Below are 21,296 nucleotides of genomic sequence, written 5' to 3'. Positions count from 1 at the left end.
TGTTGATGACTGACTCCGTGTCACCATGACAGTTTGCTCGTAAGCTCTGGACCACATTTCTAACTGCCTGCTGGATGGTTTCACGAGGAATTCAAACCTAACAGGTCTAGAAGTGAGGTGCGGCTGAACCTTCCCCCAGACCTTGATGAATGATGCATGTCACCACTGACTCATCGACCAAAACCAAAGCCCAGGTTCCTTCCCTTTCCTTATCTTCCGCCACTTTCTGTTCCGTCTCTGCCCCACGTATCTCCTCCATCTGCCCCCTCTTTTCCATTGTGAGCATCATCACTTGCTTCAGGCCTCAGACACTTCTTACCCAGATTTTGGACAATCTATGCTTTTGCTCTTTTCCAGTTCACCCTCCAGCTGGCGGTCTAAATTGTCTTTCTAAAATATACATCTGCTAAGAATCTTTAGATGACTTCTCCTTATTTACAGGACCTCAGATCTGACCTAGACACACACCGCTTAATTTTTATTTACTTGTTTATTTAATTTTGGCTGCAGTAGGTCTTCCTTACTGCGTGCGGGCTTTCCTTAGTTGCTGAGTGGAGACTACCCTTTTTGTGTTGCTTGGGCTTCTCAGTGCGGCGGCTTCTCTTACTGCGGAGCACAGGCTTTAGGCACATGTGCTTCAGTAGTTGTGGCCCGTGGGCTTAGCTGCTCCTCCGCATGGGGGATCTTCCCGGACCAGGGATCGAACCCGTGTCCCCTGCATTGGCAGGCAGATTCTTATCCACTGTGCCACCAGGGAAGTCCTACATTTCTCACTTTATTTTCTGCCTCTGCTGAGCTGGAACTCAACCTTTTGGCCAACACTGAACTCCTGCTGTTCTCTCTCTGCACGCACTCTCTCTCATCTCCCGCCTCTGAGTATATCAGTTTCTGTATTTGATAGGCTCACCCCACTGCCCTGGGTCAGGCATTCTTCCCCTGCATTCCTACCACTCTCATTATCGTAGCTCCAAGCACCACCTGTTTACAAGACTGTGCTATCAGACTCTGAGCTCCTGGAAAGCAGAAACCATGTCTTCCATGGCTGTTTCTCCCAGCCTCACATAGAGGTGGCTAGTAAATATTTGTTGAAAGGCAGTGTGTAAATAGCATATTTAGTAGAGCTTTAAGACCTATCTTGGAAGGTCTAAACTTTTTTTTAAATTATAATTTGAATTGAAAATTTCTACTCTAAATCTATTTTCTAATTGGGTAAAAGAATCTTGAGTGTCTGTTTTGGCCTTCTAGTTCTTAATTTCACTGTGGCAACATTCTGGGGAATTTCGGGGGGACTTCATATTTTATTTTTTCTCTTTCTATCTCTCTCTGTAACTCTCATCCACTCGATAGCACTGTTGAGAAGATTAAATGAGGTGAGGCATATATAGGGCACGTCTATATATGTGTTGTGTGCCCAACACATGTGAGCTGTGTGACCCCCACGGCCGAGTGGTGGCTGGTATGTTCATACTGTGAATGTAACTCCCAGTTAGATGATGGAACCCCAGTGTCAACCAGTCAGTGCATTCTCCTCCCCATGAGTAACTATTTGGAAAATCTGGTTGCTGGGGAAAGCAAGATAAGAGCAGACAGCTGTGTGATTATAAAGGCTCTAGAAGTCTAGGGAATTCCCTCACAGTCCAGAGGTTAGGACTCCACGCTTTCACTGCTGAGTTGCAGGTTCATTCCTTGGTCAGGTGGCTGATTCATGTTGATGTGTGGCAAAAACCATCACAATACTGTAAAGTAATTATCCTCCAATTAAATTGATTAATTAAAAATAAAAGGATAATCATGCGCGCGCATGTGCGCGCGCACACACACACACACACACACACACACACACACACACCCCTGGTCAAGGAACTAAGATCCCACAAGCTCCACAGAGCAGCCAAAATAATAATAATTAATAATAATAATAAACTTTTCCCAAAGGATCTAGAAGTCGGATATGCTGGTCTCCTCACCAAACAGGAACCTATCTTCCAAGATATTTGAAATGACCACAGCCTCCACCCTCTGTTTAGTGCTGGGGCATCGCTTTTTAAAAGAATTATAATAAAATATGTACAACATAAAATGTACTATTTTAATCATTTTTCAGGGCACAAGTTATTGGCATTAAGTACGTTCACAGTGGTGTAAACCATTACCATTATCTATTTCAAAAATGTTTTCATCACCTCAAACAGAAACCCTGTTCACCATTAAGCAATAACTCCCCATTCCCTACCCACACCCTCAGCCCTTGGCAACCTCCCATGTATTTCTGTCTCTATGGATTTACCTGTTCCAGAGATTTCACGCAAGTGGAATCATGCGGTATTTGTCCTTCTGTGTCTGGCATATTTCTCTTAGCCTCATGTGTTCAGGATTCGCCCGTGTTGGAGCGTGTGTCCGAATTTGCTCATCACTTCTTTCATGAAAACTTTCCTCTTGATGTCCCATGAGGACCACTTTCTTCATGTTTCTGCTTGTTCTGATCACACCCGTTTTCTTCTTTGCAACATGTTTTCAGAGCCTCCCCTTCCGGAAGTAGACTTTTTCACTGTGCATGGAGGGCCTCTGCCACGCTTGCGACTGAGGAAAGCCACAGAGAAAAATGGACCCATCAGGTGAGTAGAGGCCTCTTTCCCATGGCTGCCCAGTGGTCCCCTGGAGTGTTTTGGAAACACTGATTCGAGTGAGAATGAGACTTCTCTCTAGGTGGCTACACTGCGGTAGTTAAGGCAATGGGCCTCTTTTTTTGTTTCCTTGGGCACAGACTGGGCTTCCCTGATAGCTCAGTTGGTAAAGAATCCGCCTGCAATTCAGGAGACCTTGGTTCGATCCCTGGGTCAGGAAGATCTGCCAGAGAAGGGATAGGCTACCCACTCCAGTATTCTTGGGCTTCCCTTGTGGCTCAGCTGGTAAAGAATCTGCCTGCAATGAGGGAGACCTGGATTCAATCCCTGGGTAGGGAAGATCTGCTGGAGAAGGGAAAGGCTACCCACTCCAGTATTCTGGCCTGGAGCATTCCATGGACTATATAGTCCATGGGGTCGCCAAGAGTTGGACATGACTAAGTGACTTTCACTGACTGGGCACAAACTGAGCCTTTAATTCCAACTAGCAGCCTCCTTAGTGAATATAGAGACTTTTAAGGGACCAGAGATGAGCATTTGGGCAGCTAAGCTCGAGAAACTGAATCTGCTCCTTTGGTTATTGAATAAGCATTGTTTGGGTGCCTGTGACATGTCAGGCAGTATCTTTTGCACTCATGCCTCCAGGTATATCCATTAGTGACGGTGGATCAGGAGCATCATTTCACTTGCCAAAGACAGAATGTATTTTCCTTTATTTAAGGGTGACCTTGGGGTGTGTGTAGTGGTTTCTGGGACAGTCATTTGGATAATTCCTTTAATTCATTCAAGTACTGAGATGTGGGTAAGGCATTGCATTGCTAATAACTGCTTCTTGGACTCCAGACGGTATTAGGGTGGAAGTAATTTACATCAGGTGGTGGACTGTGTTGTGTTCAATTAAGCTTTTTATTTACACAGGTCATGGCAGGATTAGGAAAGCAGACATATTCCATTTTTAGGGAGGAAGATTGATGTTCACCTGGGGAGATGAGCAACTTACTGACAGGAGTCTAGAAAAATGGGATAGATGATCTTATCTGCAATACAGAAATAGAGACACAGACAGAGAGAAAAACGTGTGTGGACACCAAGGAGGGAAAGAGAAGGGTGGGATGAACTGGGAGATTGCAGCTGATTCATATACACTACTGTATATAAAATTGGTAACTTACGAGAACCTACTGCATAGCATAGGTAACTCTACTCAGTGCTCTGTGGTGAGCTAAATGGGAAGGAAATCCAAAAACGAGGGGGTGTATATATATACGTGTAGATGATTCACTTTGCTGTTCCATAGAAACTCTTCCAACACTGCCATTATACTCCAATAAAAATTAACTTTAAAAAAGAGGAGATGGCAATATCCTGCTTCCTTGACCTAACCCACACTGCCTGTGGCTCTCCTGACCCTTCAGTCTAATGACCCTACAGTACAATCAGGGTAAAATTCATGAGATATCACAAAACTGTCAAAAGAAAGTCTAGCAAAATTATCTGTGTGTCCATTTATAATGAAACTTGGGCTCTTCGTGTCTGTTCGTTTGAGCCCAGTAAATGCTCAAAAGTCTTTCCAGACATGTGTATGGCCTAAGTTGTTCTGTGTCTTAGTTCCTGACAAGTTACTGGAAGGCACTGTAATTCTGTTGCTGGAAGGAGAATGGAAGTCGTGACCTCAGGGCCTGAGAGAATGTGCAATACGTACGTGATGTTTAGGCCAGGTAGTTATGTAAGGCAGAAAGAAAAGCCAAGTGACAGTCTACCCTTGTGGCTCTGTGCCGGCCAGTGCCTCCAAAACAGGAAGTGGAGATCTGTGAGTCATCAGGGAGGGTAGTGTTGGGAGAGAGGGGGAAGAGTCCTTCTGAACAGTCATGCTCTCAACAGCCATGACTGCTTCCCCAGTGTCATCGGCACTGATTACCAGCAGGATGTTGAGGTGGTTTCCTTGGCTCGAATACCTGGTTTGAGCTGGGGGAAGCAGCACTGCCAGTGGGTGGCAGCCCAGAGTCTGCTATGTGCATTGTCCAGGATCGGGGTGTGGGGCAGTGGCTTGGGCACTTGGTGGAGTGGGGGCTCTGGCCCCACGCCTCCCCTCCAGGCCCGGGTGATCTTGAGGGATGATGCACCTGTAGCCAGGCTCTCCTTATGCTCATGTCTCCCACACTTGCCAGATTCCAGGAATCACCTAGGATGTTTTATCAGCAACATGAATTCTCAGACTCTACTGGAGATTTTGATTGAGTAGGTCTGGGATGGGGGCTGGAAATTTGTACAATTATCAAGCGACTCGGGTGGTTATGATCATACTAACTGGGGAGACTGCTTTATGCCTCTTGAATGGTACCTCTACTGGGAAATGTTCAGAACCAGATGAGTTCAAGTGAGCCTTGAACTTGCACTTGAACATCACTACCTACATGGTAAGATGAGAGGGACTTGAAGATGTACTTACAGACAGCATGGAGCCTGCTGCCCATTTACTTTTTAACCTGTGTCTGTGATTCATAGGGGTGTCTTCATCTTCAAGTCCCCAGGAAAGTTTGTTGTTATAGGTGTTCCTTTGTAGGCTGTGAGACTTAGTAAATGTTTACTGGTGGTGGCAGTGACAAAGCATTGCCCTGCGGGCTTTACTTTGTTATTTTTGTACAGAGCTCATTGCTGAAAGTGAATCCAGAAACTTTGTGGAAATCAGGGCCCTGAGGACACCTAGGAATTTGGGGAGCCTGGTGGATGGATACTTTCTAAGTCCAACACCCGCTATTAACCTAGTAACTCATGGACTCTTAGCAAGCAGGAGATGGGGCATTAGGAATGTGGAGCAAGAAGTGTATACTTATTGGCAAAATAGAATTACATATGAGTTTGGGAAATTATTAGAGTTTGGGAAATTATCCGAATCATATTTGGTGCTGATGCATGTTTTTCTTCTTTACTGAAATTTCAACTCAAGAAACATCAGTGGGGAGTCAGTCATAGCCAAAGAACTGTGCAAAGATTTGCAAAATGCAAATCATTCAAGTCCTTACTATCAAGCCTGATAGAGAAAGCAGACATCCCAAAACTTACTAGGAGATGAGCCCAAGCAGATGGAAATAGAAAGGAAGATGTGATTTATTCTCAGAGTGTTTTTGTTCTTACACTTTCTTTTGCTGACAGATTTTCTATATGGTGGGATAAATAATACTGAAACATGATAAAATGGCATCAGATTGCTAGTGTGTTTCTTTGTCCACATGTAGGGAACATACAAGATTTTCCCTTTCCAGCTGTTGAAGGATATTGTCAGACTAGATGAGTTCACCGTGACTTTGCACTCCGTGCTTCTCATTCATTTCATAGGAACTTCGGTATCAGTCCATGAACTGGAGGGAGTGTCCGTCACATGAGTTCTGTTTTAGGCTCCTCATGTGATTATGTGGAGCCTTTTGGCAGACTTAGTGCCCTAACTCTTGTAGGCAATAGGGCTCCATGTGACTGCTAAAGCCTTTCCCCAGCCGGACTTTGTTTGCCCACGAGAAAAATCACTGATTAGATCAACTTTATGACACGTATGCTCCAGGCAGTTTCCCAGGTAGCCATCTGCAGCCAGAGCTTAGAGAGATCACTCCCCCAGTGTCATGAAACATGAATACGGTTGGTTCCAACTGGAGTTCCAGGACTGTTGGAGCTGTCAGATCGTGAAGCCCACATGGGCAGGGACTTTTATCCAGTGTTGTATCTCCAGCATCTAGCAAAGTGTTGACCTCATAGCCGGTGCTCAGTAAGTGTGAATAAATGAATGAATGACCCTTCCACCCCCGGCCGCAACCCAAGCAAGGGTCTGATAGACGTTTTCTTTTCTCTTACAGTTCATATCAGGTGTTAGTGCTTCCCTCGGCCCTCCAAAGCACATTTGCTTGTGATTCTGAAGAGGCTGCTTCATTCTTTAGCGAAGCTTCTGAGGCCAGTGGATACGTGACTGCAGAATTGCTGGCCAAGGATATTCCCGATGATGCCATGGAGATACCTATTGGAGACAGGCTGTACTATGGGAAATATTATAATGCACCCTTGAAAACAGGGCATGATTACTGCATTATATTACGAATCACAAGTGAATGGAATGAGGTATATTTCTTTAAAAACTCTTTTGAATTTGATATTTTCCTCTTCATGTGAATTTTAAATATTTGAACATTTGTTTTCCCCATATCTGAGATGAACACTGCATAGAAGAACCATAAACATGTGTTGAACCCTTTCACTTTATAAAGGAGGGCAGGTGAAACCTCTCTGGAGGTGGATAGTCTGAACTTGCTGGGGGAACCTGTTTGAATCTGTGTTTGGACTGAATTTGTTTTGTTTTTTCCTAAGCTTTATGGAATGCCCTCATCCCATTGCATTGCGGAAGCCTGAGCTGGAGTGGAACATCTAGATCTTTCTGGCACTTCCCTGTACTCCTGCCAGGCTGCTGCCTTCCCTCATTCTCTGGGAAGCAAGAGGGAGGGGCAGATTATGCTCAGCACTATTTTCTGGCTCTATTTTCTGCTTCCGTTACTTCCTTGGCTATTGCATAAACCCCACTCTCATCTCTCAATCCTTAGAGAATCTGTGTTTCTAGCAGTGGTTCTTTCTTAAGACATGGAAACTCATGAAAAACATGAAAAACATGGACATGTATACTCTTTACAGAATGAATAACTATAATGAGCTAATGGCACCCCACTCCAGTACTCTTGCCTGGAAAATCCCATGGATGGAGGAGCCTGGTGGGCTGCAGTCCATGGGGTCGCTGTGAGTCGGACAGGACTGAGCGACTTCACTTTCACTTTTCACTTTCATGCATTGGAGAAGGAAATGGCAAACCACTCCAGTACTCTTGCCTGGAGAATCCCAGGGACGAGGGAGCCTGGTGGGTTGCTGTCTGTGGGGTCGCACAGAGTAGGACACGACCGAAGCAACTTAGCAGCAGCAGCAGCAGACAAGCAGAATAGCCAGAGCTGGATTGATCAGTCAGAGGTGGAAGAGCTTCTGGAAGGAACATTGTCATGGTTGCCCTGCTGCTGCTACTGCTAAGTCACTTCAGTCCTGTCTGACTCGGTGCAACCCCATAGACGGCAGCCCACCAGGCTCCCCCATCCCTGGGATTCTCCAGACAAGAACACTGGAGTGGGTTGCCATTTCCTTCTCCAATGCATGAAAGTGAAAAGTGAAAGTGAAGTCGCTCAGTCCTGTCCGACCCTCATCGACCCCATGGACTGCAGCCTTCCAGGCTCCTCCGTCCATGGGATTTTCCAGGCAGGAGTACTGGAGTGGGGTGCCATTGCCTTCGGAGAACTCAAAGTTTGATATCAATTCATATTGGTTGGCAATGAAGACTAGAAAAATTCTATTAATAGAAACATCTCTTGGCTGATGAATTTGAGGCATCTTGCGTGTAAGGTTCATCACGTATTTAAAACTGAAACATGCTATTAAATTTTGTATAGGACACAAGTCAAATGTGCCATTATCATGCTGGATATAAAACTAAGACTATGTCCAAGTAGCAGAAAGGTCTGGTGGTGTTTTGTGACAATTATGTAGGGATTAAGAATTGAAAGACTAAAGTCCAGAATATATTGCCCTTAACTTATTGCAGAGGTCGTTATGACTGAGACAAGGCCTCCTTGCTAGAATATCACCAGGAGATCCTGACTTGGTATCTCTAGCCATAGACAACGCTGGCGGTAGAGTATGTGTGCAATTTAGAGATTGCTCAGAGCTGCTGTCTCAGGCTGGGACTTTGGTCTGGGAGTGTGTATTAGTCAGCTTGGGCTGCCATTTCAAACCTGCCAGTACTGCCCTTACTAGAGCTTTGTAAATTGGTAAGAATGAGTTTTCCAGTCCCCTCTTTTTGTGTTTCCTTTTATGTATCTGCCCCACTAAGTAACATTACCGTGTTCCTAGTTGCCAATACAGAAAGTGAAAGTGAAGTCGCTCAGTCGTGTCCGACTCTTTGCCACCCCATGGACTGTAGCCCACCAGACTCTTCCGTCCATGGGATTTTCCAGGCAAGAATACTGGAGTGGGTTGCCATTTCCTTCTCCAGGAGATCTTCCTGACCCAGGGATTGAGCCCAGGTCTCCCGCATTGTAGGCAGATGCCTTACCATCTGAGCTACCAGGGAAGTCAGTACAGAAATCTAGGAATAATTCTTGTCTTTCTTTTTCTTATCTTCTTGTGCAGTCCATTATCAAATTCTGTCAGTTATGTCACCTTAACGCCATTTAAAACCATCCTTTTCTCTCTTTCATTAGCACTGTTTAGCCTTTGACCTCCCTGTCTGAACAGCAATTTTCTAACTCATCGCCTGGCCTCTTCTACCTGTACCCTTGCTCCATACTACTGCCAGAGTGAGTTTTATAAAATGTACATCTGATCAAGCCACCATATTTTAATGAGCTCCCTTCTTTATCTGGCCCTGTCTATGTCTCTCCTTTAATACACTCAGTTCCCTAGTAACAGTCTTGCTGTTTGAGGTCCTTTTTCTTTCCCAGTATCTTGAAATATCAGATCAGATCAGATCAGATCAGTCGCTCAGTCGTGTCCGACTCTTTGTGACCCCATGAATCACAGCACGCCAGGCCTCCCTGTCCCTCACCAACTCCTGGAGTTCACTCAGACTCACGTCCATTGAGTCAGTGATACCCTTCACTTTATTCCTGCATATTATCTTTTATTAAATGCACTTGACGCAAGGCTTCCCAGGTGGCGCTGTGGTAAAGAATCTGTCTGCCAACGCAGAAGACACAAGAGGGTTTGATCCCTGGGTCGGGAAGATCCCCTGGAAGAGGAAATGGCAACCCATTCCAGTGTTTCTTGCCTGGAGAATTCCATTGATAGAGGAGCCTGGCGGGCTACAGTCTGCAGGGCCACAAGGAGTCAGACACGACTGAACAACTGAGCTCAATAGTGGTCATCTAGAGAAGCATTTGTATGTCCCAAGCCTTCTTATAGCCTTGCCCATAAGATGCATCACTGTCTTGCTGAACCTGGATGTGACCTTGGAATCCTCTTCAACGTCAGTCTCCAGGCAGTCAGTGCCAGTTGCTGAGAGCTGGCAAGGGGAATGGAATTCACTGCCATCCCTGCTCTTTCCCTGGAGTGTGTACTTCCTGAGATCCATTGGAAAGCTTTAGGGTCATCATTCCTAGGGTCACTTCTGTCTCTGTTGCCCTGCCAGACCCTTTGAATGCTTGGTGATCATAAGGCTAAATTGTAAGACATTACAGCTGAATGAGACTTTTCTTTTTTGGCCACACTGCACAGCATGCAGGATCTTAGTTCCCTGACCAGGGTTTGAACCAGCAACCCCTGCAGCAGAAGCACAGAGTCTTAACCACTGATTGTTTTTGCTGTTCAGTCACTAAGTCATGTCTGACTCTTTATGACCCCATAGACTGCAGCATGCCAAGCTCCTCTGTCCTCCACTGTCTCCCAGAGTTTGCTCCAATTCATGTCCATTGAGCTGGTGATGCTATCTTAACCACTGAACCACCAGGTAGGTCCCCAGGATGAGACATTAAACATCATGTTGTCCAAAATAAGAGATAAAACCCTGCAACTTGGAGGGCAAAGGTGTGTTATTTAAACAGACATCACATACCGCCCAGTTATATCTGTTGCTGTACTTTCCTTTACAGGTGAGAAGAAGTGCCTGTGCAGTCTGGGCTCATGTAAAAGGTAAAACCATTTTCTGTCCTCATTTCTGCTCTGTTCACTCGGCAGCATCAAGTGTCTGTTAATGAGATTTCTTTTTAAACTGTCACAGGCGATGGAAGCACATCTCAGACTAGCCATAGCTGAAAAGGACGGGGGTGGTGGGAGCGCATGGAATCAGAACCCGAGTGGCATCATCAGGAACTGGGACTGGGCACTTAACACCACGAGTAGGACTCTCCCTTTCTCTCTGTCTCTTGCCTCCTCTGTTTCTAAGTGTGAGCTGGCTTCACTTTCTTCTACTGTGAACTACGTGGTGGGGTGGGATGGGCAGCAGCTGCCCCATGTTAGCCACGTCAGTGGGGACAGACAGTTTTTCAGTTCCAGGAGTCTCCTCTCCTAGGCAGGTGACTATCCACTGGATGAATCACTGTTAAGAGGAGCTGGGGTAGTGTGATCAGCCTACCTGGGGTTTGGGGCTTACTGGCATGGCTTGCTGGGGGGGCAGATCAGTGTGATGGGCAATCCCAGAAGAGCTGCATTGAGAGGGGCATAGGATCCCCATCAGGAAAAGAGGAACAGCAAACCATGTTGACAGACCAAAGCAAAGAGCTACAAACAGTCCACTGCTTTCCACCATTTGGCTACTTCTCATGCACACGCACACACACACACACACGCACACACACACACACACGCACACACACGCATGCACACACACATGCACATGCACACACACATGCACACACGCATGCACACATACACACACATGCACACGCACACACACATGCACACACACACACATGCACACGCACACACACACAGACACACACACTATTTGGAAAAACATCCTCCATTAAGAAAGTGGAATTATCCTCCATATAACCAAAAATGGAACCTAGGAGGAAGACAGTCCAAAGGTGGATCTGCACTAAATCCAGGTCCAAGACCAAGGGATGATCCATTCCTATTGACTTACTTAATCTAGATGTGCTTCTCATGATCTGCTTAGCAATCTGTGATTAAATGGCAGATTAAACTGTTCTCAAATCACAATATATAATACGCAAGGGAAAGGTGGATAATCACAATAAATACATTTATTTAGAGAGGAGGAAAAGGGCTTCCCTGGTGGTCTAGTGGTTAGGAGTCTGCCTTGCAATACAGGGGACACTGGTTCAATACCTGGTCCTGGAGGATCCCACATGCTGTGGGGCAGCTAAGCCTGTGAGCCACAACTACTGAAGCCCGTGCTCACTGGAGCCCGTGCTCAGCAACAAGAGAGACCACTGCAACGAGACGCCTGTACACTGTGACTGGAGAGTAGCCCCTACTTGCTGCAACTAGAGAAAGCCCTCGTGATGCAGTGAAGACTCAGCACAGCCAAAAATAACTAACTAAATAAACAAAATCATTAAAAAATGGGAAGGAAAAATAAAGAACCGTGCTGTGCAAGACTTCCTTGGTGGTCCAGTGGTCAAGAATCTGCTTTCTGGTGCAGGGGACACAGGTTCGATCTCTGGTTGGGAAACTAAGATCCCACATGCTGCAGGGCATGCCTGTGCTCTGCAGCTACTGAGCTGGCCACACTCTAGAGCTCATGCATTGCAACTAGAGAAGCCAAAAATGCAACAACTAAAGAAGCCTGCACACTGCAACTCAGACCCAGCACAGCCTGCTCCCCGCCCCCGCCCCCTGCCCTGGCCTTCTCATGCAGAAGAACCATGCGGTTGCCAGGGGACCAGTACCAATGACCCCATCCTGCTGGACAGGAAAAGCAAGCCTCTCCTGGGCTGGCAGCAGAATGGGTCACCTGCTCAGTCAGTCTGGCTGCCTCAGGCTCTGCCTGATTGATGGGGGAGCACCTTGTCCCTTTGCTCCAGAGCTCTCCCTAGAGATGCAGCGGGGAGGAGCCTGTTGAGGACCCTACAGCTCAAACCTTCTGCTTCTGGGGGGCAGTGATCCAGGTGGAGGAGTTGCCTTAGGGATTGAGCTACCACAGGTCTTGTTCGCCAGGCTGGGATTTCCCTGGCAGGACATTTCTATAAACCAGAGGGCAGCCAGCCACTGGATTTGACTCATAGGAATTCCATTAATTTGTAGCTAATACCAGAAATCTTGTCAAGTTTATGACCTTTTTGAGTCTGGACCTTTTCCTTGTGGTTCATGCATCCTAGCAACTGCCTGAGGAATTCTGCTGTAGCCTGGAGTATCAGTTTAACTCTTTACATCTGTCGCTCACCTCAGAGCAGCATAAAACAATAGGCTGGGTTGGTTAGGAAAAGCCTGTATCACCCTGCTTCCAGGAGGGATCCACTAGATGGTGCTTTACAGCTGGGGGATGTGTTACCCTGTCGGTGGAGGGTGCTGCTGCTGCTACAGCTAAGTCGCTTCAGTCGTGTCCGACTCTGTGCGACCCCATAGACGGCAGCCCACCAGGCTCCCCTGTCCCTGGGATTCTCCAGGCAAGAACACTGGAGTGGGTTGCCATTTCCTTCTCCAATGTTTGAAAGTGAAAAGTCAAAGTGAAGTCGCTCAGTCGTGTCCAACTCTGCGACCCCATGGACTGCAGCCTACCAGGCTCCTCCGTCCATGGGATTTTCCAGGCAAGAGTACTGGAGTGGGGTGCCATCGCCTTCTCCAAGGTGAAGGGTACCTAGCAGGAAATGATTGGGAGGAACCTGGAGAACTAAGCTTCCTTCATTTGTCTGAAAGTGAAAGTTGCTCAGTCGTGTCCAACTCTTTGCAACCCCATGGACTATATAGTCCATGGAATTCTCCAGGCCAGACTACTGGAGTGGGTAGCCTTTACCTTCTCCAGGGGATCTTCCCAACCCAAGGATCAAACCCAGTTCTCCCTCATTGCAGGTGGATTCTTCACTGACTGAGCTATCAGGGGAATCTGCTTATCCCCTAAACTCATTTCCCATTTTTTAATCTCTCATCACACCAACTTCAACAAGGGTAGCGCACATGGCTTTTCATCTGGGCATTGAGCGTTACCTGACTGTCATCTGTCTTGGATTGTATATTGCCAGGTAGTGAGGGCCTCTCTCTCTTTCTTCAATTTTCTTGTGAAAATAATTTACATATAATGTTGTGTGAATTTAAGGTGTTTAGTGTGATTTGATTGATGTATATACTGCAAAATGATTACCGCCATGAGGTTAGTTAATATCTCCATCACCTCGCATAATCACCTTATAATATGTAATTTATATATATATATATATATATATAAAATCTGTGTATATATGAATATTTAAGATCTACTCTGCTAGCAGCTTCCAAGTGTACAATACAGTACTGTTAACTATAGTCACCATATAACAGTCACCACTGTTAACTACTAGATCCCCAGACCTTAACCTATGTTACATCTGGAAGTTTATACCCTTTGATCAATATTTCATTTCCCCTACCCCCCAGCCCCTGACAACCACCTTGCTACTCTGCTTCTGTGACTTCAGCTTTCTAAGATTCCATGTGTAATTGAGATCATACCGCATTTGTCTTTCTGTCTGATTTGACTTCACTTAGCATCACAAGTGAGGGCCTCTCTTAACAAAGATGTGCGCCAGTACATTTCTGTTTTCCAGTTAGCTAAGCCCCTTTTCTTGGAGTTGAATGATGGCCACAAGAAACAATCGCATATTCCAACATTTGGAAATTTTTCTACCAATCCATTCCCAAAAGCTTCAAGGGTGGAAAGGAGTTTGTACAAGGAAAAGAGGTGCTTCTATCTGAAAAATGGAGGCATACAAGCATTGTGGATAGGCCCTACTTTCCACAGCTGTTTGGTGTAAGTAACAAACTCAAACTAGATAGAAGATATGGCCAAAGAGATCCAAAGAGCTGGCCACGGTCATTTTACCGAGATTAACAGGAAAGATTTTGCTTTGGAAATATCTAAGTGGTTTTTGGCAGTACCCTTTCCCCCTCATATTGAAAGAGAGTTTGAACCTTTAAATACAAGCTACTAGAAAGCTCTGAGATAATAGAAAACCCACTGTGGTGTTGAAATTCTGAAGGGAACCCTCACACAGATACATCTATGTACAGGGTTTACTTGAGTGGTCACTCACCTGGCAATCTCCTTTTGCAGAAGTTTTGGAGACTGCCTTTTCAGAAAGTAATCTGGAGAGAACTAGGATCCAAATTAGTCCTGAGATTGTTTCGGTTCGCTCGTGCCAACCAACAGCCCCATTCTTGCTTTTGCCCTCTGGTGAATTATACTATTTCACCTTTCATACATTCCCCTAAGAGGGCTTTGTGATGACGACCAGGGAGCCAGCAGTGGGTTTGATGGGAAACCCATCAAGGGAGCTGAGGCCTGAGCTCCCTTGCCCGAGTCCTGCTCATAATCATTTGAGTGTCTTGTAAATTGTATTTAACTTGGCTGGTTCTACATTGCCTTCCTCCAAGATCTCTGCGATCCTTTCCAGCCACAAAGGACTTGAGCCTGTGTTTTCTTGAGTTGTAGCACAAGATCATCTGATACGTGAGATGATGAGAAAGTGTACATTCTCATCAGGGAACATTCTTTAGTCACAGGCATGAAACCTCTGAGTCATTTATGGCTCCTCCTCTTTCTCTTTTAGCCCACATTTTGCACTTGGGCAGGCCTCTCTGTCATTTCTGTGTTCACTCCCTGAGCAGAGGCCTTTGGACGACTGGCCAAGCCTATTTCTTATCTCCCATCAGAGTGTTCAGGGGTTCCCTCTTCCCTCCAGCCTACCCTACCGCCTGACATGTTAATAATGTGCAGTACTGATTTTCTGATTTCCCCTGATGGTCTCTCCAGAGTTCTCCACTACTTATTTTTTATTTTTTTTTTATTTATTTTTTTATTCAATTTTAATTAAAAAAAAATTATACATGTGTTCCCCATCCTGAACCCTCCTCCCTCCTCCCCCCCCATACCATCCCTCTGGGTCGTCCCAGTGCACCAGCCCCAAGCATCCAGCATCGTGCATTGAACCTGGACTGGCATCTCGTTTCACTACTTATTTTTTAAAAAATTATTTTGGGGGGATTTATTTATGTGTCTTTTGGCTGTGCTGAGTCTTTGTTGCTGCACACAGCCTTTCTATAGTTGCAGTGAGTAGGGGCTACCCTTTCTTACAGTGCACAGGCTTCTCATTGAGTGATTTGTCTTGTGGAGTGCCAGCTCAGTAGCTGTGGTGCATAGTTTAGCTGCTCCACGGTATGGGGGATCTTCCTGGACCAGGGATTGAACCCGAGTCTCCTGCATTGGCAGGCAGATTCTTAACCACGGGTCCACCAGGGAAGTCCTGCCAATACTTCTTAGTCTGGTTTCCAAGGCCTCAGTTGGACAGCAATGTACCGTTCTGATTGCATCTGCATTCTTCTCCATTTAAACAATGTGCCCATACTTCTCTGCCTATGTCCCTTCTTTTCTCTCCTTAATGTCTTTGCTCATATGATTCTGTGCTTACTTTCACCTGGATCACCCTATAATCTCCCTGCAATTTCTGTTTATTACAGTCCCTCCTGTTCTTCGAGATTAAAATCAAATGCCATTTTCTCCTTGACACTTTAAGGATTTCCTCAACAGGACAGGATCTCTCTCCCTCCCTCTCTTTAGCCCTTCTGTAGTACTTGCAAGCCACTGGTGCACTTGTCTTTTCTTGCTAGATTTCATACCCTTGAGGGACAGCATTTGAAGAGCTAGAGCCGTGCCTGGTAAGCAGTAGGTATTTAACCAAACTTGATTGGATTGGGTTGAAAGATTACTGGGGAACTAGTAATATAGTCTGATGAAAAATGAAGCATAGCAGGTGCAATACTATCAAATAAGCCAGAGAAGATTGACATCCAGATAGAAGCCTAGTGGGTATGTATATGTATGAATATGCTGTGCATGTGTATATATACATACACACACACTCATTTTGAACCTTCATAATTGTAGTAGGTAGTATTCTCTTAATAATACAGCCTCACAAATTCCTGGTCCCTGGGTACACCCACCTGCTCTTACTTATTCGTAGACTATTCTAGTTGTTGCTGTGAAAGTATTTAAAGATGTAACTGAAGTCCCACACAGGGAGATTATCCAGGTGGACCTGATGTTATCATGTGAGCCCTTTAAATCTGTGTCTAGAAGTCAGAGACAGGGGAATTTGGAGGTTCCAAGGGAAAGATGCATTTGATATAATGATTTCTCCTACTGGCTTTGAAGATGGGGAGGACCACATGGCAAGGATGCTGGCAGCCTATAGGAGCTGAGCGACCCTTGGCTGACAACCAGTAATAATATGGGGACCTCAGTCCTACAACTGTAGGGAACTGAATTTAGCCCACAAGCTGCATGACCTTGGAAGTAGATTCTTCTCCAGAGACTTCAGAGGGAAATGCAGACCTCCTGACATCCTTATTTCAGCCCTGTAAGATCCTGAGCTGAGAACCCAGTGTGTGTCTGAACTTCTGACCCACGGAGCTGTGAGCTGATAAATGGGTACTACTGCTAAGTCTATGGTAATTTGTTGAGCTGCAAGAGAGGACGAATTCAATAATTTTACTGATTCATCAGGTTTTATCCCTAAATTAGTTTTCTACTTTGATCTCCTTTGCCATCTTCTACTTCTCAGGAGTGACTTCCCAGATAGCACTAGTGGTAAAGAACCTGCCTGCCAATGCAGGAGACAGGACATGCGGGTTCAATCCCTGGGTCAGGAAAATCCCCTGGAGCAGGGCATGGCAGTCCACTCCTGTATTCTTGCCTGGAGAATCCCACGGACTGAGGAGTCTGGTGGGCTACAGACCATAGGGTCGCACAGAGTCGGACACGACTGAAGTGACTTAGCATGCACACAGGCACTCCTCAGGGGATTCAAGCAAGGGGACCCTAGTATAGCAGAGAGAAATTTAACACACTAGACAGAAGTCACAGTGCCATTATTTATACCTTTTGGAGAACAGAATTGTTGCTTTCAGAAAATGACCCTGCTGGTGTAAATTCATGAAAAAAGTCCATAACCATAGGAAGTCTTCAAGCTGTCACAACATCTAAGAGTAGGAATGGGGCCTTTTAAAGTGATTCTTCAGCACCTGTGATACTTCCATTAGTGAAGAGGTTAAAGATAAAGCCAGGGAAGGCCTGTCACTCCTCCTGAGCCCTGTACCTCTTCAGGGAGCCACCCTACAGAGACTGGTTTAAGCCTAATGGATTAACTGGTTAAAGAATGAGTCACTGAGAATCTAGGGTATACACATGATTCACTCACTTGGGTTTCTAAAAGAATATTCTACAAGTGATTGAGAAGAAAAATGGCATGAGATCATGGAAGGGAGGGTTAGCCAGATGGCAGAGCTTTGAAAAATGAAATACCCATTGGCTGGTTGTAAATTTTCTCAGTAAGAAATTAATGTGGGAAGTCCCTAAAGAAGCATGTGGCTATACCATGATTGGATTGACTCATGTTCACAGAGCACATATACAATGTAGAAAAAACGACATAGAACCAGGAGCTGTTCTACCAGCAAGAATCGTGCCAATATTAGCAATAGCTAACATTTGCCGATTGCTTATGGCGTGCCGGGCACAATTCTAACCTGTCTGAACTCATTTATTTCTCACAATAATCTCATAAGGTGGGCACTGTGGCTATGATTCCCATATTATTGGAGCATCCTTCAGTGGGGAAACTGAGGCCCAGAATGGCTGAATAACTTGCCCAAAGTCACACAGTTGGGAAGTGGTAGTGTCCAATACAGACTTGGTCAACCCGACTCCAATACTCAAGCTTTGTTTATATATTTGGGTCTGTTTCTGGGGTTTTTACTTTAAAAAATTATTTTTAATTTATTTATTTTTGACTGCACTGTGTCTTTGCCGTGGTACATGGGCTTGTCATTGTGGTGGCTTCTGTTGTCGCAGAGCACGGGCTCTAGAGCTCAGGATCAGGAGTTGTGGCCAACAGGCTTAGTTGCCCCAAGGCATGTGGAATCTTCCCAGACCAAGGATCAAACCTGTGACCTCTGCATTGGCAGGCGGATTCCTAACCACTGCTGCTACTGCTAAGTCGCTTCAGTCGTGTCCAACTCTGTGCGACCCCATAGACGGCAGCCCACCACTCCCCTGTCCGTGGGATTCTCCAGGCAAGAACACTGGAGTGGGGTGCCATCACCTTCTCCAAACCACTGGAGCACCACGAAAGACCCTGGGCTTTCTGTTTTGTTCTGATGTATTCTTTCCTGTACTGATACTGCACTGTTTTAATATCTAGTCATTCAAGTCACTCCTGCTTTTTTCTTTCTTAATTTCTAATTTAATTGGAGAGCCTCCTCCCACTTTATAACATGGCTTCTTAAAACTGTGAAGGCCTTTTTCTTCTGAATACCAAAAGTAGCCAAACAATATGCGTCACGCTTCTCTAGAAAGTCTCTGGACAACACTTTCTAAGGGAAGCGTGTGCCTGGCTCTTTAGCAGAAAGGTGTGTTCTACTCTGCTTTTGCTGTACCGGCTCCTCTGTAAAGTCTCCAGTAGAATCACACTGCTCTCAGCCTGGTTGTGGAGATCTGAGCCACGCCAGTCTGTAGATTTCTGCAGTGACGGGAAGGTTTTAAAAGTGTGTTGTCCAGCGTGGTCGCCACGCACCACTTGTGACTGCTGGGCACTTGAAATGTGCACTTAAAAGAGTATGACTGAGAAACTGAATTTTTGTTTCAAATTTTTAAAATTGAAGTATAGTTGATTTTCAGTGTTGTGCCAGTCTGCTGTACAACAAAGTGACTTTGTTATGCGCATATAGACATTCTTTTTTATATTCTTCTCCATTCTGGTTTATCACAGGATAGTGAGTGAAGTTCCCTGTGCTGTACAATAGGACCTTGTTGTTTGTCCATTCTGAATGGGTGGTTTGCATCTCCCAACCCCAGACTCCCAGTGCATCCCAGTCCCTCCCCTTGGCAGCCATAGGTCTATTCTCCATGTCTCTGAAACTGTTTCTGTTTTGTAGATGAGTTCATTTGTGCTGTATGTTAGATTCTGCAGGTAAGGGATATCATGTGATGTTTGTCTTTCTCTTTCTGACTCACTTCACTTAGTGTGATAATCTCTAGTTGTATCTGTGTTGCTGCACATGGCATTGTTCCGTTCTTTTTTATGGCTGAGTAGTATTCCATTTTAGTATGGACCACATCTTTATCTGTTCATCTCTCCGTTGACACTTCGGTTGTCTCCATGTTTGGGCTATTGTGAATAGTGCTGCTCTGAACACAGGGGTGCATGTATTTTTTGAATTATAGTTTTATGTGGGTATATTCCCAGGAGTGGGATTGCTGGATCATGTGGTAATTCTAATTTTAGTTTTCTGAGAAGCCTCCATATCGTTTTCTACAGTGGCTATACCAACTTATAGTATTCAGTTCAGTTCAGTTCAGTTGCTCAGTTGTGTCCGACTCTTTGAGACCCCATGAATCGCAGCACACCAGGCCTCCCTGTCCATCACCAACTCCCGGAGTTCACCCAAACTCATGTCCATGGAGTCACTGATGCCATCCAGCCATCTCATCTTCTGTCATCCCCTTCTCCTCCTGCCCCCAATCCCTCCCAGCATCAGAGTCTTTTCCAATGAGTCAGCTCTTCGCATGAGGTAGCCAAAGTACTGGAGTTTCAGCTTTAGCATCAGTCCTTCCAAAGAATACTCAGGACTGATCTCCTTTAGAATGGACTGGTTGGATCTCCTTGCAGTTCAAGGGACTCTCAAGAGTCTTCTCTAACACCACAGATCAAAAGCATCAATTCTTTGGCACTCAGCTTTCTTCACAGTGCAACTCTCACATCCATACAAGACCACTGGAAAAACCATAGCCTTGACTAAATGGACCTTTGTTGGCAAAATAATGTCTCTGCTTTTCAATATGCTATCTAGGTTGGTCATAACTTTCCTTCTAAGGAGTAAGTGTCTTTTAATTTCATGGCTGCAATCACCATCTGCAGTTATTTTGGAGCCCCCCAAAGTAAAGTCTGACACTGTTTCCACTGTTTCCCCATCTATTTCCCATGAAGTGATGGGACCGGATGCCATGATCTTCGTTTTCTGAATGTTGAGCTTTTAGCCAGCTTTTTCACTGTCCTATTTCACTTTCATCAAGAGGCTTTTTCGTTCTTCTTCACTTTCTCCCATAAGAGTGGTGTCATCTGCATATCTGAGGTTATTGATATTTCTCCCTGCAATCTTGATTCCAGCCTGTGCTTCTTCCAGCCCAGTGTTTCTCATGATGTACTCTGCATAGAAGTTAAATAAGCAGGGTGACAATATACAGCCTTGATGTACTCCTTTTCCTGTTTGGAACCAGTCTGTTATTCCATGTCCAGTTCTAACTGTTGCTTCCTGACCTGCATATAGGTTCCTCAAGAAGCAGGTCAGGTGGTCTGGTATTCCCATATTTTTCCGAATTTTCCACAGTTTATTGTGATCCACACAGTCAAAGGCTTTAGCATAGTCAATAGAGCAGAAATAGATGTTTTTCTGGAACTCTCTTGCTTTTTCCGTGATCCAGCGGATGTTGGCAATTTGATCTCTGGTTCCTCTGCCTTTTCTAAAACCAGCTTGAACATCTGGAAGTTCACAGTTCACATACTGTTGAAGCCTGGCTTGGAGAATGTTGAGCATTACTTTACTAGCGTGTGAGAAGAGTGCAATTATGCGGTAGTCTGAGCATTCTTTGGCATTGCCTTTCTTTGGGATTGGAATGAAAACTGACCTTTTCCAGTCCTGTGGCCACTGCTGAGTTTTCCAAATTTGCTGGCATATTGAGTGCAGCACTTTCACAGCATCATCTTTCAGAATTTGAAATAGCTCAACTGGAATTCCATCACCTCCACTAGCTTTGTTAGTAGTGATGCTTCCTAAGGCCCACTTGACTTCTCATTCCAGGATGTCTGGCTCTAGGTGAGTGATCACACCATCGTGATTGTCTTGGTCATGAAGATCTTTTTTGTACAGTTCTTCTGTGTATTCTTG

General features: G+C 45.3%; 1 protein-coding gene across 2 annotated transcripts in view; it reads left to right on the top strand.

The window, feature by feature from the left end:
- The window catches only part of SUSD1 (sushi domain containing 1), a 137,333-nt gene that overhangs the window by 106,600 nt on the left and 9,437 nt on the right, over positions 1–21,296 (top strand). Inside the window, exons 13-16 of one of the 2 annotated variants that reach the window (XR_011568199.1) lie at positions 2,519–2,615; positions 6,470–6,728; positions 10,042–10,143; positions 10,286–10,325. Coding sequence is in view for 1 of the 2 variants with exons in the window: in XM_070795279.1 (XP_070651380.1) it covers positions 2,519–2,615; positions 6,470–6,728; positions 10,286–10,325 (396 nt within the window). In the remaining variant the exon portion in view is untranslated. The remainder of the gene's footprint in view (positions 1–2,518; positions 2,616–6,469; positions 6,729–10,041; positions 10,144–10,285; positions 10,326–21,296) is intronic. The other variant, XM_070795279.1, reaches the window with a different exon arrangement.

Source organism: Bos indicus, chromosome 8 (assembly GCF_029378745.1).
Source record: "Bos indicus isolate NIAB-ARS_2022 breed Sahiwal x Tharparkar chromosome 8, NIAB-ARS_B.indTharparkar_mat_pri_1.0, whole genome shotgun sequence".
Classification (NCBI taxonomy): Eukaryota; Metazoa; Chordata; class Mammalia; order Artiodactyla; family Bovidae; genus Bos; species Bos indicus.
This window is presented reverse-complemented; position numbering and strand designations above follow the sequence as displayed.